Source organism: Rattus norvegicus, chromosome 12 (assembly GCF_021556685.1).
Source record: "Rattus norvegicus strain SHRSP/BbbUtx chromosome 12, alternate assembly SHRSP_T2T, whole genome shotgun sequence".
NCBI classification, from domain to species: domain Eukaryota; kingdom Metazoa; phylum Chordata; class Mammalia; order Rodentia; family Muridae; genus Rattus; species Rattus norvegicus.
The window spans coordinates 36054049-36070457 of NC_141545.1; the positions used below are offsets into that span (position 1 = coordinate 36054049).

A 16409-nucleotide genomic window follows, 5' to 3' on the forward strand; every position below is an offset into this window, starting at 1 on the left:
TCGTAGGGTGATGACTGGGTGGACCTGGTTTCAGGCTCTGAACTATACTCAATCCATCCCTCCAGAGCCCTGAGCTGCAGGCTCTACTCCTTCTGTCGTCTACACAGGAATCTAAGAATCCGGAAGCCCTGAAGCCTTCCGTTTACACATCCGGTCAACTTATATACTCGTTTCTTTGGCTTCTCTATGAAAACATGTATTTGTGTATATATTTTGTAGACAAGGTTCATGGAATCCAGGCTGACTTCAAACTCAGTGCGGTGGTTAGTTTTTTTGTTGTTTTTAATTTGCTTTTGCCAACTTTGAGTGCATAAGCTAGGGTCATCTAGGAAGAGGAGCCTCACCTGAGAGAAAGCTTCCATCAGATTAGCTAGTGGGCAAGTGTTTTAGGGTGCTTTCTTGATTGATGTGGGGGGTGTCACCCCATGCAGGTGACCCTGGGTTATATGAGAAAGCAGGCTGAGCAAGCCATGAGGAGCAAGCCACATTCCTTTTATGGCCTCGGCTTCAGTTCCTGCCTCCAGGTTCTTGCCCTTAGTTCCCTGCAGGATAGACTATGACGTGGGAGTGTAAGCCAAATACATTCTTTCCTCCCCAGCCGTAGTCGTCGTCATCATCATCATCAGTTATGAATTTTCAAGACAACGGTCTCTGCCTCTGTGTAGCCTGGGCTATCTGGAACTCTGTAGACCAGGCTGGCCTCAAACTAACAGAGATCGGCCCACCACCTGACCTTTGTCAGTGTTTTAAAACAGCACTAGAAAGCAAATGTCTTAGTTTCTGTTTGTTTCTCTTTCTGTGATTAGACACCATAGCCAAAAGCAAGTTGGGGAGGACAGGATTTGGCTCATACGTCCACATTGTAGCCCATCATGGAAAGAAGCCAGTGCAGAAACTCAAACAGGGCAGGAACCCGGAGGCAGGAGCTGATGAAGAAACCACGGAGGGGTGCTGCTTACTGACTTGCTCCTCAAGGATTGCTCAGGCTGCTTATGAAACCTAGGTCCACCTGCCCAGGGGTGGCACCACCCACAATGGGTTGGGCCCTCCCACATCAACCACTAATTAAGAAAACATGCCATAGGCTTTGAAAAAAAAAGGAGTGGCTCAGGACCCCCAAGACCAACCAAGTTGGAGATGTACTTGTTGGGGGTTGGAGGTGGGAGGGGTGGGAGGGAGGGCAGGGAATAAGAGACAAAGACAGGAGGTAGAGGATGAGAGAGAGGGGAAAGGAACAAGGGAGAGGGGGAAGGGATATTTGTCCCTGAGGGACAAAGGATGGACTCTGGAGAGAGAGGAGACAGGAGTGGCCCATAGACAAGTGTTGGTTTATTTATTTATTTTTTTTCAGAGCTGGGGACCGAACCCAGGGCCTTGCGCTTCCTAGGTAAGCGCTCTACCACTGAGCTAAATCATTCCCAGCCCCAAGTGTTGGTTTATAAAGGTAAAGGGGAAACCCCGAGTTAGGATGAGGTATTTAATTTTAATTGGGCACGTTGATTAGGTGAGCCACAGGGAGCTTCTGGTTGCTGGTCTTCAATACTTTGATAGCTGGACCTTGGAAGTCAGCCTCAGGATGGGGAAGCGGCCACATAAGGGAATAGACCTTGGTGGTTAACTTTGAATGTAAGCTAATGGCTTTTAGCAAGGCAGAGAGAATGAGGATGGGGAAGAAGGGCCAGGCCTGTCAGAGCCACGCTCCAGCTGGCCAGAGTCCCTTCAGGCCTGCCCCACAGCCTGATCTTAGGGAGGCATTTTCTCAACTGAGGCTTCCTCCTCTCCAATGATTTTAGCTGTGTCAAGTTGACATAAAGCTCGCCAATTACATCGAATAAGGACACTTTACTATGCATCCAAGGGTGGCCTTGAACTTGCGATTCTCCTGCCTATACCTTCAAAGCACGCATGATTTTCTGTGGCGCTGTGGCTAGAACCCACATTTGAGTTTGAGCATTGTAGGCCAGTGCACTACCCACTGAACCACCCTGCCCCTAGGCCCAGCCCCAAGGATAGAACACCTTTGTTGATGATCATTGCTCTGCTTTGGTTGGCATTTGTTCTTGCTACAAAAGGAGGAGGATGTTCTGTTTGTATTTAGTAACCACAGTAGCTGGCTTGACTGGGATGCCTCAGTGTGTAAAAGCACCTGCCTCCAAGTCTGATGACCTGAATTCAATCCCTAGGACACACATGACAGAGAGCACTGACTCCTATGAGTTGTCCTCTCACCTCCTTATGTATTTCCTGGTACAAGTAATGCTTCCCTACACACCCTAAACTAAATAAATAAATGTAATTTTATGTAGGGGTTGGAGAGAAGGCTCAGTGATTAAGAGTGCTTCCTGCTCTTACAGAGGACCCAAGTTTAGTTCCCAGCACTCACCATAGGTGGCTCACAAACTCTGTAAACCCAGCTTAAAGGGATATGTGACGCCCTCTAGGAACACCTACACTTTGTGTACATACCCACAGACACATATTTAAATGTAATTTATTTTTTTTTAATGTCTGGGAAGCTGGCTCAGTAGTTAAGAGTATGCACTGCTCTTCCACAGGACCTGAATTTAATTCCCAGCCCCCCTATCACATTACATTTTTTTTTTTAAGATTTGTTTTCTGGGGCTGGGGATTTAGCTCAGTGGTAGAGCGCTTACCTAGGAAGCGCAAGGCCCTGGGTTCGGTCCCCAGCTCCGAAAAAAAAAAAAAAAAAGAACCAAAAAAAAAAAAAAAAGATTTGTTTCCGAAAAAAAAAAAAAAAAGAACCAAAAAAAAAAAAAAAGATTTGTTTTCTTTTCTTTTTTTTTTTTTTTTTTTTTTTTGGAGCTGGGGACCGAACCCAGGGCCTTGCGCTTGCCTAGCTCTACCACTGAGCTAAATCCCCAACCCCTATTTTTTTTATGTATGTGAGAACACTGTTGTTCTCTTCAGACACACCAGAAGAGGGCATCAGATCCCCTTACAGATGGTTGTGAGCCACCATGTGGTTGCTGGGATTTGAACTCAGGACCTCTGGGAGAGCAGTCAGTGCTCTTAACCGCTGAGCCATCTCTCTAGTCCCTGAAACTGTAACTTTATTTATTTATTTTTTTCTTTTTTTCCCCCCCGGAGTTGGTGGGGACCGAACCCAGGGCCTTGTGCTTGCTAGGCAAGCGCTCTACCACTGAGCTAAATTCCCAACCCCAAAACTGTAACTTTAAATGGTGTTCTATCTCAGCGATGCCCAGACTTCTGACCTGCAGGGCTGGGTGTTCATACATCCCATTGTTCTCAGCAGCTGGAGTTGCTCAACTTGTTACATAGTGATACAAACATAAAAGCACGTATATCACCAAGATTATTTGGCTACAAGGCATCCCAGCCATCCACATTGCTAGAATTCATTGTGTCAGTATGTAGTTGTACCCAACAGCTTTTTCAAAGCCTTGGGGCTGCTTTTAGCAACACTGTAATGAAACAGGTCAGAGCCAAGTCTTTGATCCAGGTCTGCAGTTTGCAACCTGCAACTGGGCAGAGAGGGGCTGAGCTCAAATTCTCCCCAGCAGGGGTCCATCCTTAAGTTGGCCCAATCAACACACCAGCTGCCACAGTGTCACCAACACCTGGCGCTTTCCAGGTGAAATTACAAAAAAGTACAAAAAAAAAAAATTACAAAAAACCTTTGAATTGTTAATTTACTGTTGTGTTTGACTTAATTTTTCATGAAAGGCTTATTGTTTTTGCCCCCTCTGTCTACACTGTACCTGAATTACTTGCATCAATTGGAAGGTTTGTTTTTATTAGTTTCTTGAAACAGGCTTTCCTTTTGTAGACCAGGCTGGCCTGGAACTCAAAGAGATCCACTTGCCTCTGTCTCCTGAGTGTTCGGATTAAAGGTGTGCACCACTACCAGAATTTTTTTTTTAATCTCAGATAAATAGATACCTGTTTATTGTCTCCTCAGAAGTTTCTACGGGCATCAGGCTTAAAAAAGAATCACCCACTTCTTTTGCCATCCCCCTCCCCATTTTACTATTTCTTCTACTAAGAATTTAGTGGCGGGCTGGAGAGATGGCTCAGTGGTTAAGAGCACTGGCTGCTCTTCTAGACGTCCTGAGTTCAAATCCCAGCAACCACATGGTGGCTCACGACCATCTGTAATAGGATGCCCTCTTCTGGTGTGTTTGAAGATAGCTATAGTGTACTTATATATAATAAATAAATCTTTAAAAAAAGATTATAATATTAAAAAAAAGAATTTAGTGGCACAGAATGTGAAGTTGCCTTTTTCATGTTTAGTAGCTTTTCCCAGGAGAATTAAACAATCGTCCCTTTCCTCCTGGGTTGTAAATCCCTTTATAATTGTGGGCTTGGTTTTCTTTCACTTTTAAACCTTTTAGTTATTCTGTGTGTGTGTGTGTGTGTGTGTGTGTGTGTGTGTGTGTGTGTGTGCGCGCGCGCGCGCGTGTGCTTTTACCCTCTGAGTCATCATGCTAGCCTTGGGCTCACTTATTGTTACATCTATACTTCAAGTCTGACTCATCGTCTTTGTCCCCATTAACCTTTCCTAGCAGTCTTAACCGAAAACACCCATATATTTTAGCTGCAAATGATGTCACCTTTATGCTAATACAGAAATAAGGTAAACAAAAACATTTGAGACCGTATCTCATGTGGCCTAGCATGACCGAGAACCCTCTCTGGAGCTGAGAATCCCCTTCACTTTTCTGCCTCCACCCTCCCAGTGCTAGATTTACTTAGCATGTGCCACCACAGCAAGGCTAAGATTATGCTTAAGGAATTATAAAGTGATAATGAGGGAGCTAGAGAGATGGCTCAGGAACGAGACCACTTGCTATTCTATCAGAAGACCCGAGTTCGGATCCCAGCCCCCATGGCTGCCTGTGACTCCAAGTCTAGAAGAGGCAACACCCTCTTCTGGCCTTCAAGGGCGCTTACTCGTGTGCGCGCGCGCGCACACACAGAATGAGGTCAGATGTAGTGGGATTAAAGAGCCCCTTGGATCCTGGCCCTGGGAGGCAGAGGTAGGTGGATCTCTGTGAGTTTGATGCCAGCCTCACCTTCCTGGCGATGAGAAGTGATCATTGGCAGAGGGCAGGTAGGCATGACTGCACACCCATTGGCATCTTGAACATCTTGCGATACACAGAAATGGAAGTTTCTTTTCTTTCGCTCCGCCCTTCCTGCCCTCCCCTCTCTAATGATTGACATTCACAGCCATCTTGTGTGGTTTAAAGTGCAGGAGGGAGAGTGCCAAAGGAGCACTGATCTTTTTCCCCAGAGTCAATTAAAATGGGAGCTGGAAAAGACTCATCTCTCTCTCTAGGCAGACAGTCTTACACCCTCTACTAATGTGTGTGTGTGTGTGTGTGTGTGTGTGTGTGTGTGTGTGTGTGTTATCCTTCTGTTCAAGTTTTCCCAAATCTTAGTTGCTCCTTCCACTCTGGAAGAAACAGAATTCATGACAGCTGTCCACACCTAAGTGGAGTCAGAGGACAGAAAACACAACCCGAGATGGCAATGTGGCCCGGTGTAGAGGATGAGCAGAGGCTGCCAGCATTACTCCCTGGGGAAGTAGACACGTCTAGAAAAGCAGAAGTGGCTTGCAGCTGGGACATGCTATTTCTGGAACTCTACCTCACGGGACTTAAATACCCACCCCCTTCCTTTTACAGGGCAGCGTTGACAAACCAATGAATGATTCCATCAAAGTCCAACTTGGGGAACCAATGAGATTTGGGCTTGCTTACCGAACATTCGTAAGGGGTTATTGACAGGAGTGTGGCTGACCCAAATCGGCCATATGAGAAAGTCTTACCCCAGCATGGACGACAACTTCTCACAGTGTAGATGGGGGTGTTCTAAAGTCTGTACACTTTAGCAGCTCCTGAGACCACACAACCACACACAGCTAGGCCGGAAATGCACACCACTACCTGGGAGGTGTAGAGGGGAGTCTTTGGGGAGGGTTCAGTGACTCTTCCCACCCACTTCTACTGTGAGGGACATCAACAGCCAACCCCTCCTCCGTGCACGCCCTTCCAATCTTGCTCTTTCAAATTCATGGCCTCTTTGTTGTACATTGATTATTGAAGTCATTAAAAAACATTCTAAATTATGAGTACTGTGTGGGTCAGTGGGCTTCCCTTTGCAGTATGACAGCTACGCTCCTAACAATAGCTCAGGGATCTGAAGCAGGTGGAGGCTGACTGGACCTCTAAGGTCTTAGTCTTGAACCAGGCCTGTCTTAGTGAGGGTTTTACTGCTGTGAACAGACACCATGACCTAGGCAAGTCGTATAAAAGACAACATTTAATTTCATCTGGCTTGCAGGTTCAGAGGTTCAGTCCATTATCATCAAGGCAGGAACAGGGCAGCATCCAGGCAGGCATGGTGCAGGAGGAGCTGAGAGTGCTACATCTTCATCTGGAGGCTGCTAGGAGAAGACTTAACTTCCAGACAGTTGGGATAGCATCTTAAAGCCCACACCTACAGTGACACACCTACTCCAATAAGGCCACACCTCTAAATAGTGCCACTCCCTTGGCCAAGCATATTCAAACCATGACAATGCCCAAGACTCTAGGATTCTTAGTCAAAATGTGTTTCAGAGGGGTTGGGGGTTTAGCTCAGTGTTAGAGCGCTTGCCTAGCAAGGGCAAGGCCCTGGGTTCGGTTCCCCCTCCGGGAAAAAAAAAATGTGTTTCAGGGCCAGCCCTGTGGCAATATCATCTGGGAAGACTACACCGTGACTCAATCAGGGGATTGACTGGAAGGACTGCCCGAGTTTCTATTTCACTCACCTTTGTACAACAAGACGTCTAGGTTTACCTGTGAAACCTCCCCAATTTTAAAACTTAGTTTTAATTGTATGTATAAGTCTGAGTGTGGGTTTGTACACCTGAGTGCCGTGTCTTCAAAAGCCAGAACGGGGTATACCAGATATCCTGGAACTGGAGTTATGAGTGTTTGTGAGCCACCCTACATGGGTGCTGGGAACCTAATTCCTCTTCCTTGCAAGACCAGTATGTATGCTTAACTGCTGAATCATCTCTGCAATGTCAGCCTCCTTGTTTTTAATCACTGGCTCACTTCCAACTGCTAACAGCTCTACCAAGACACAGCCAACAAAGCATATAATTTGCCAACTCCAGGTGAATAAAAAGAGGGCTTTATTTTATTCATAGATCTTAAAGTCTTAGTTAGGGTGTCAGTGCTACAAAGAGACACCATGACCAAGGCAACTTTTATAAAAGAAAACATTTCATTGGGGCTGGCTTACAGTTTCAGAGGTTTAGTCTAGCCTATTACCATTGTGGCAGGAAGCATAGCAGCCTGCAGGAAGACATGGAGCTGAGAGTTCTACATCTTGATCCTAAGGGAACTTAAGCATAAAAGACCTCAAAGCTCGCCCCTCAGTGCCACATCTCTTCCAACAAGGCCACACCTCTTAATAGTGCCATTCCTCATGGGCCAAGCCTTCAAACCCATGAGTATGTGAGGGCCAAACCTATTCAAACCACACCATACAACTAATTTGAAGACATGCCTCTTCCCTCAAACCTTACATTCTGGCAGTCATACTCTGGGTTGTACAGTGCCCTGGCCTTGACTGGGAACCCTAGCCTAACATGCACTGATATCTACCTATTTCAGATATTTCAAAGAAAATAGGATCAGGCTGAGGGCTGCAAGGTGGCTCAGCTGTTAAGATCATTTATTGCTCTTCCAGACAACCTAACTTCAGCTTTAAGACCTGCATCAATGGCTCACAGCCACCAGTAACTCCAGCTTCAAGGGCTCTGATGTCCTCTTCTTGCCTTTGGTGGCTCTGCTCGAATGCACGTACACACAAACAATTTAACCAAATATTTACAAAAGAAGTAGGATTTTATGATTTGTGTTATTTGTTACTAATTTGATTTATGGTGTTGTGACTGATCAAAAACAACTTAGGGAGCAAAGGGTTCCTTTCAGGTTATAAATCCATCAAAAAGAGAAGTCAGGATGGGAACTCAAGACAGGAAGTTGGAGACTGGAAGCTGAAGGCAGGAACTGAATGAGGCAGAAGCCATAGAGGAATGCTACTTATTTGCTCAGTTACTTTCATTTTACAACGCAGGATCCCCTGCCCAGGATTGGCATCACCCACAGTGGGGCCGGGCCCTCCCACATCCGTCACCAAGCAAGAAAGTGCCCCCACAGACTTGCCCACAAGCCAATCTGTTGGGGGCAATTCACTAAACTGATATTTCCTCTTTCCTTGTCTGTAAACTTGACAATCTAAGCTAACTATGCCATTGGGTCACTCCCTACCACCATCTCCAGCACTGATCACACTAGAATATTCTGCATGCTGGGTTTGTCTCCATCCTCAAAGTATCAAATTCAGGGACTGCCTAAAATTCCTACACACACACACACACACACACTTAACTCTAAAGCCCCTCCAACCCGACAATTAGCTTTGCATTTCCCTAAAGAGACTCTCCCATCCCATTAGTACTATTCAAACTGCACATCTGCACTGTACAGTGAGTCACCAGCTCAATCAGTTCAAATGGTTTTAAAATCCTCACCATCTCACTACAGATTTTGCTTAAGTGTGTTATGCTTAGCCTAGCAGTCCTTTCTTTTCTTTTAAATTGCCTGTGGGTTTATGTGTGGACATACATGCAGAGTCTACTCTTTATCCATTATGTGGGGCTCCTTATAATGGATAACATAATGGACTAAGAAACAGTTATAGGCTTTAAATAAAGGCTTTATTTTTAGTCTTTTTTTTTTTTTTTTTTTGTAGCCCTGGTGGAACTCACTGTGTCAACTAGACTGGCTTCAAACACATTGAGATTCTCTTGTCTCTGCCTCCCAAGAGCTACGACTAGTGATATGTGGCATTAAAGATTTGTTCAGTTTTCTGTGTTTGCTTTTTTTTTTTCCGGAGCTGGGGACCAAACCCAGGGCCTCGTGCTTGCTAGGCAAGTGCTCTACCGCTGAGCTAAATCCCTAACCGGATGTTTTGCTTTTATGCAGGTTTGTGTACCATGTGTTTGCAGTATCCGTGGAGGCCAGATGAATGTGTCGGATCCCACAGAAACTGAAGTAACAGATTGTTGGGAGACACCAAACGGGTACTGGGAATCGAACCCAGAACCTCTGACGAGCAGCTAGTGCTCTTAACTGTGAAGTTATCTCTCTAGTCCTTAAAATAAAAATAATACATAATTTTAAGTAATTTTTGTTTAAGAGGAGACAGAAAGGTGAGAGAAGAGGGAGAGAATGCCTAGACTGTCAGAGGAATAAGGCTTAGTTATACTTGATTCCGGAATCCTAAGAAGATGGCAGGAGGTGGGGTAGAGTTAGACCCGGGTGGTCTGGATTAGGACACCAGAATGGATCCGGAACCTCGGAGCATAGGGCTCGAGTTTCCCCGTGGAACTCCTCCAGCAATCGGAACCACAATACCTCCACGGATCTCAACAAGCCACTGTCAAGTGAAAGGACCGCTTCGTTGTATTTCCGGGGCGGAGCCGGAAGTCCCCAGCTTGTCCAATAGACTAGCGGCGGGGACTCGCAGTATCGCGAGAGCTCAGCAACCGGGTCCTTAGGGAACCAGCCATGGAGGGCGAGCGGGCGCCGCTGTTAGGTTCGCGGCGTGCGGCGGCAGCAGCTGGGGTGTTTGCGGGGCGTCGTGCGGCGTGCGGGGCGGTACTGTTGGCCGAACTGCTGGAGCGCGCGGCCTTCTACGGCGTCACGGCCAACCTAGTGTTATTCTTGAATGGCGCGCCGTTCAACTGGGAGGGCGCGCAGGCCAGCCAGGCACTGCTGCTCTTCATGGGCCTCACCTACCTGGGATCCCCGTTCGGGGGCTGGCTCGCTGACGCGCGACTCGGCCGGGCGCGCGCCATCCTGCTCAGCCTGGCGCTCTACCTGCTGGGCATGCTGGCCTTCCCGCTGCTGGCCGCGCCCCGCTCGCGCTCTTTTCTCTGCGGGGATCCGCACCCGGAGCTGGTGCGCAACTGCTCGGCTCCCTTCCCTAACGGAACGGCGGTCTGTCCCGATGCTGCCGCGCGCCGCTGTGCTCCCGCCACCTTCGCGGGTCTAGTGCTCGTGGGACTCGGTGTGGCCACGGTCAAGGCCAACATCACACCCTTTGGAGCGGATCAGGTGAGCCGGACCCGCCCAGGTCCTCCCCGTTTTGTGTCTGCACCTCCTGCGCACCACACCTACCCGAACCTAAGCCATGACTTTGCTGCGTGTCCGCCGCGCACGGACACGGGGACTGTCCCGGTACCCTGCATACCTGCACCTGTCCCTACGGTTCTCTACTGATGGAAAGGACCCATCCCAAACACCCAAACCTCCATCCCCGCTTGACTGCACCTCACATCACTTCACATGTAGAGAAGGGTTAAGGCGAGGGAGAGGAGCCCCCAGGTCAGGTAGTGCAGAGAAGGCGGCCACTTGCCTAGGTTCTCTCCTCGTTAGTGGAGGTGAGGAAGGAGACCTATTCTGTAGTGACTTAAAGAGTGGGGAGGAAACCCATCTGCCCCAGCACCTGAGTGGGTAGGAGGAAGAGCAAGGCTTCCTCTAATCCATGTGAGGAGGAAGCTCATGAGTAGAGCCCATTCCACACCTGGCACTTGGTTCATGACTTAGTAAGGAGTGCACCTCCAACTCTATGCGCACCCCTGTCCACATCTGCTTTTGCATCTGGTAGGGGACTGTAAGAGAGGGGAGAACCACACCCACCCAGTGCTCTCGGGGAGGGGTGAAGGGGTGTGTGTGTGTGTGTAAGTCCTCGAATAGACTGGAGAGAGCTGTACAAGCAGGTGTGATTTGGGTGGTAAGGAAGGGCTGTGCCTTCACTGTGGTGGGATTTATTCGTAATGAAATGGCCATTGTGGTTATACGAAGAAGGGACGTTCTGTTGGTGGAGTCCTTTGAGTTGAAAGCTGCAAGAGAAAAGGTTGACGTTGTGATTTGGAGGATAGGCTGGTACAAAGGCTCTGTCCCTGCCCTAGCTTCCCTTTTACAGTTACGGGCAAGCACTTAGTTTCCATTTTCATTGCTTTAAGTAAGGGGTGGGGTGGGGTGGGTGGATGGGAAAGACCAGCATCATGCGGCTGCTCTGACATCCAGGAACAAGAGATGCGGAGGGAGGCAACACTTTAGAGAGCAGAAGTGATCTGCCAGTGTCTGGGAGCCACATCTGTTCTGCTTCCCTTTTTTAGGGGACTCCCATGCTAAGAATGGTTCCAGTGGTCAAATGCAAATGAGTATTTTGTAAGCAGTGGAAATTAAGTGGGGTTTGAGCGCCAGGCTCTCTGGATAAAGCTTTTTAAGGTCCTGCTTACTCATTCCCTGCCCCTGCTTCCCATGCAGTTGTGAAACTGAGTGATCGCAGAGGCTAGATAACTCCTAAAACCTAACACATGCTGTCCTGTTTCAGAGATTGCAAGCAGCCGTCAGTGTGTACTGTGTGGCAGGTGGGTGAGAGCACAGCCTGGGCTGCCGCTGGGCTGAGGAGAGAGGTGTGGCCTAGAGTGGAGGCATGTGGGAAGGAGGCTGAAGGGGGAGGGCTGGAGGGTTATTTGTGAGCAGCAGGGAAGGTGAGCCCTGGGTCTCAGTACAAAACTGATCCTTGAGTGACTGAAGTTGAAGTAAGCGGAGTGAAGTCATCTGCTCAGAGTAGCACCGTGAATGTAGGACTGGCCAGTGTTTATATGGTGCCTGTAAGGCTGGCCATTTCAGGGAGGATACATCTCAACTGTATCAGAGGTATTTAAAAAGAGTTTGAGGCAGGAAGGTTGCCACCCGTATTATGAGCTACAGAGCAAGACTGGGGGTCATACAAGTAAAATGTAAAGGAAAGTAGTTGCTACCTGAGAGTTCTGGAGTTCTGAAAGGTGTTCCTCACACTTCCAAGTCCAGACTCCTGGCCTTTGCCTCTGTTCCAATAGTGCCGTATGATGCCACAGGCCAAAAGCACATTAGCTGTGTCCTTTAAGCCTAGGTGTGGTGGTTTGCATGAAATGGCCCTCATAAGCCTCATATATTTGGATAGTTGGCCCGTAGTTGGTGACTGGAGGAAGTATGGGGTGGGCATTTTATTTGAGAGTGGAACTGCTGCTCTAGTCAGCAGTCTGCCCTGCCATAATGGACTGGAACTATGAGCCCAAGTAAACTCACCCTTCCTCAAGTTGCCCTGGTCTCATAGTGTTTATCACAGCAATGGGAAAGTAAGAGACACACTGGGCCATACTACATAAGGTGTACATGCTACATAAGGTGTACAAGCTACATAAGTACATACTACATAAGGTATACATGCTACATAAGGTGTGGACTGTGCCTCATATTTGAGTGGCTTGAGCTTCATGATGTATACTGGGCTCCTTAGACTTCTGAGAACTTATATAACTGAGTAGATCGCTAAACAAGTATTAACTGATATCAACCAAGTCAGATTTATTTTAAAACAGTTCTTTTTACCACTTATTAAAGATGAAATCTAATTTGTGTAGTAATAAGGTGCATGTTTATATAACTTGATAACAATCCAGACATAGTGACTTCATCTTTGAAAGCTCAAGTGTGATGTCTGGTAGGGAACTATTCTAAGTCTTGGCTCTTTGGAATTAAGTCCTTATGCTTCAGTAAGAACAGAAAAACATTCTCTGTGCAGTGGAAACAGTGCAGCTCATAGCATGGTCGCATCAGATGAAGCCAGGGTGTGCCAGGCAGCATTTGTTGGCATCATGAAGCGTGTCAGTATGTGGTACTTGCATAGACTCAGGACTGTCCATTGCACATTTGATTCTGAATTAAGTTTTGGTCCTTGTGCACTCAGAAGCCTGTCACTGTTGGCAAGTTTTACACACATACAGTTGGAGAAGCTCTGGTTGTAGTGTGCATGGGTGACTGTTAAGAGCCCAGCTGCTCAGCAGGTGCTGAGGGAACAGACGAGATGCTGTGTGCTCTCCAACAGATGCTAGATCAATGATTTGCACTGTGAGGGTCCCTGAGAGGGTGCAGTGTGCACACTTCATCATAGGTAAGAGCAGGTGCTCTTGCACAGCCTAAGTGCTATTGTTTCAGGTGTCTCCGCACATCTTCCTGGGATGAGACCCTTCTGGGTGCCAGGACCTGAGAGAAACTTGACAGCCACTTTGGGTGTGGTCAGTGACTTGCTCTGTAGTGGTTTTGTTTTCTGTTTATGAGGTTTTGTTTTGTTAATATTTTTGAGACGGGGTCTCAGTGTAGCTCAGGCCAGCCTCTAATTCTTCACTAGTTGAAGATGACTTTGAACTCCTGATACTTCTGCCCAAGTCCTGTCTATCCCCCATCGTCCTTGGTCATTTTGTTTATTTTGACCCGGGTTTTTCCTGTGTAGCCCATGCTGTCTCCAAACTCACTAAGTAGCCCAGTCACTTCTTCCAACCTGTAATAGCCTCTGACTTCTGCATTGAGAAGTGTGTGCCACCAGGCCTGGCCTCCAGTGTTTTTTTGGTGTAGTTTGGTTTTTGAGTTCTGTTCTTGCTCTGTAAACCAGCCGGCCTGGAATTCCATGCATAGCCAAGCTGGTATCAGACTTATTGTGATCCTACTGCTTCTGCTTCTGGAGTGCTGGAAGTTTGGGTGTGTGTAGCCCACCCATTTGTCTCTTTTAAAGTCCTTGTTTTGGTTGCTTGGGATATTTGTACTATGGCCTTGACATCAGATGTGGGGTGATGTTCTGAGGTGTGGTAGTGCCTTTGTGACATCATTGAAAAGTGGTGGTATTTTAGGAGATTCTCAGTGAGGGGGTGGGGAGAAGGAGGGAGGGAGAATGAGAATGAGTGTGTGTGTAAGTTTAAACTCCCTCATTTTACACATTTATTTGTTTAGCTGGACTGGAACTTTGCTATACAGATCAGTTTGACCTGGACCTCACAGAGATTTACCTGCCTCTGCCTCTGCTTCTTTTATACATTTTTGTGTATGTGTCCACCTATGGCTGTGGTGTTCATGTTGAGGTTAGAGCAACCTGCAAGAGTGAGTTCTCCCCTATCATTCAGATTCTGGGGATGGAGTTTGGATTTTCAAGCTTGTTGAGAATGCCTTTAACCTGCCGAGCCATCTCATCATGTTGGTCTAGGGTGTTATATTTTTAATAGGAAAGAAAAAGCTAAAGAGAAGGGTACATTCCTATTTTTTTTCAACTTTTCTGTAACTTTGAAATATTTAAATGAAAAGGTGTGGTCCCTCTGTGGATGAACAGCTGACCTAGTGCAGTCTGTTCGTTCATCTGTAACAATGCAGTTCACCCACAGCAGAGGGTTAGGTTCCCCTGGGGACTGAGCACCACAGAATGTGAGGGATGCTCACACATCCGGTGAGCTGACACTGTCTGCAGGGCAGAGCAGTGGTGGGTGGCTTTACAACTCTGAACACACAAGATGGTTGTCCACACTTAGGTTCAGTTTGTGGTGTGTAAATGATATCTTTAGTAAGTAGCTGGGATCTTTATGGAGGCACTTGCTCTCTGCTGCCTCAGAACTGCTCCTTGAGAGAGGTTTCAAGACCTCCCTTGTACTTAACATGTCTGCTGCTTTGCAGGAGAAGCCAAATGGCTGGGAGGTGCTCTGCCTATGTTTTCTGCATGGGGTGGGTTCTTGCTGGCCTTTCTCTGTGAGAGCAGTGAGTGTGCTGCTGTTTTTACGGTGCTTCTGCTTTTCTGACTGGTGCTGCCTCTTGTTTCTGGATTTAGCCCCATAATGGCTTTCTCATGTGGGAGGTGGGCCTGACTGGCTGTGAGCAGGAGTACTAGGTCAGTTCACACTGGGTGTAGAAGTCGTAGAGTCGCTCTGAAAGCGGTTTGTTTTAAGGCAGAATTCATCTGCTCTTTACTTTTCACAGTGCTTACAAAATGCCAGAGGTCACTGTCATTCTTGATTGGCGATTATTCTAAAAAAGTAAGCTGAATGCTAGGTGCTTGCCTATGATTCCAGTACTTGGAAGGCAAGATCAGGGGTTTGAAGCCAGCCTCAGCTACCCAGGAAGTTGGAGCTCAGCCTGGATTACTCGAGACCCTAAACCAAGAAGCACTGAAAACAAGATTAAAAGTAGCTGAGAGGAAGAAGCTACTAGGCAGCAGGCAGTGCTGCCTCCGTGGTTTGGTCTGACTCTGTAGATGGCGGGCATTCTTTGCTTCAGCGGAAATTCGTAGTCCTGGGATTATCTGGTAACCTTTCTCTGTTTAAACCCATTCTCCCTTCTGCCCTGCCGGCTGGCCTCTCTTCTCCTTTTGGCTTTGGTGAGGTATTGGCCGGGGCATATGAAGAGTTTGATTAGTCTTGGCAGGTCATGTGGTGATGTCATGGGACTGGTACATGGGGAAGCTGTGGCTTTTTGCCAAGGGCAGAGAGAGGCATGTGACAATCCAGTTAGCCGTCCTGTGGCTACTGAAGCACTGGGAGTAGGCCTCTGTTTATAAAGCAGCTGTGTCTGTAACCCTTGGACAGTAAAGTTAGACCAAGTTCTCAAAGGACATAAGGACTTTAAAGGTCCATATGTCAGGTCAATTGAATGGGTATTCCCTTACTGTTTGGAGAGAGAGCTGTTTCTGTGAATGTGGGAAGATGTGTGTGGTTCTGTTATGAGTAATGGGGAGGGCCTGGGACATTTCAGTTAGTATCTGTAATGTTTCCTGTAATGTGCTGAGCATTGTGGTGCATATCTGTAGTTCTAGCTGCTCCAGAGGTTGCGGCAAGGGGATCATACAAGCTGGGGAATTTGAGACCAGCGTAGGCAACTGATCCCATGTCCAAAGAGGTGTGCTTTTGTTTTTGTTTCTTGTGTAAAGTGTCCTTTTTTCTCTCAAGGTTGTGAAAACAGTGACATATGTTTGTGTATATGGCGTTTATACATTCAATGTATGAAGTGTATAAATAATAAAGTATACGTACTTTGAGTTTTATCTTCTCTATTGCTCATGGTTTTTCTTTTGGCCTGCCTCCACTGGTCATGAACATTGATATCCACCATTGGGTAACATTTAAAGACATCGTGTCCCAGCCGTAAACTAAATATAAACTGTTCTTAGTGATGTCCACCTTTAGAATGGGGCCTTTGTTCAGAACTGATGTGTAGGCCAACAAAGTGCTTGTGGTTGTTGGTCAGTTTGGGGGCTGGAAATGGCACTTAGTGGTAAAGGACTAAACATCGCAAGGACCTGTGTTCAAAATAACCCTGAAAAAAGAAAAGAACAAACCAACAACTTGGATTTTTCAATTTAATGTGATTGTAACCATCTAACTGAATTCAAACACTGGGCTTGCCAATGTAGTAGCTGTCATTGGAGTCTAATAACTGTCAGGGGATACTCAGTTTACACCCTCACCTTAATCTTAAAATACTCTGTGGGGAACC

At 47.0% G+C, this 16409-nt stretch overlaps 1 protein-coding gene across 3 annotated transcripts in view; it reads left to right on the forward strand.

The window, feature by feature from the left end:
• The window catches only part of Slc15a4 (solute carrier family 15 member 4), a 33062-nt gene that overhangs the window by 3918 nt on the left and 12735 nt on the right, over nt 1-16409 (forward strand). Inside the window, 1 exon segment of one of the 3 annotated variants that reach the window (NM_144758.1) lies at nt 9592-10163. The exons of 1 other annotated variant lie outside the window; for it this stretch is intronic. In NM_144758.1, the coding sequence (NP_653359.1) occupies nt 9615-10163 (549 nt within the window). In that variant the 5' untranslated portion in view covers nt 9592-9614. 3 annotated transcript variants of the gene reach the window in all.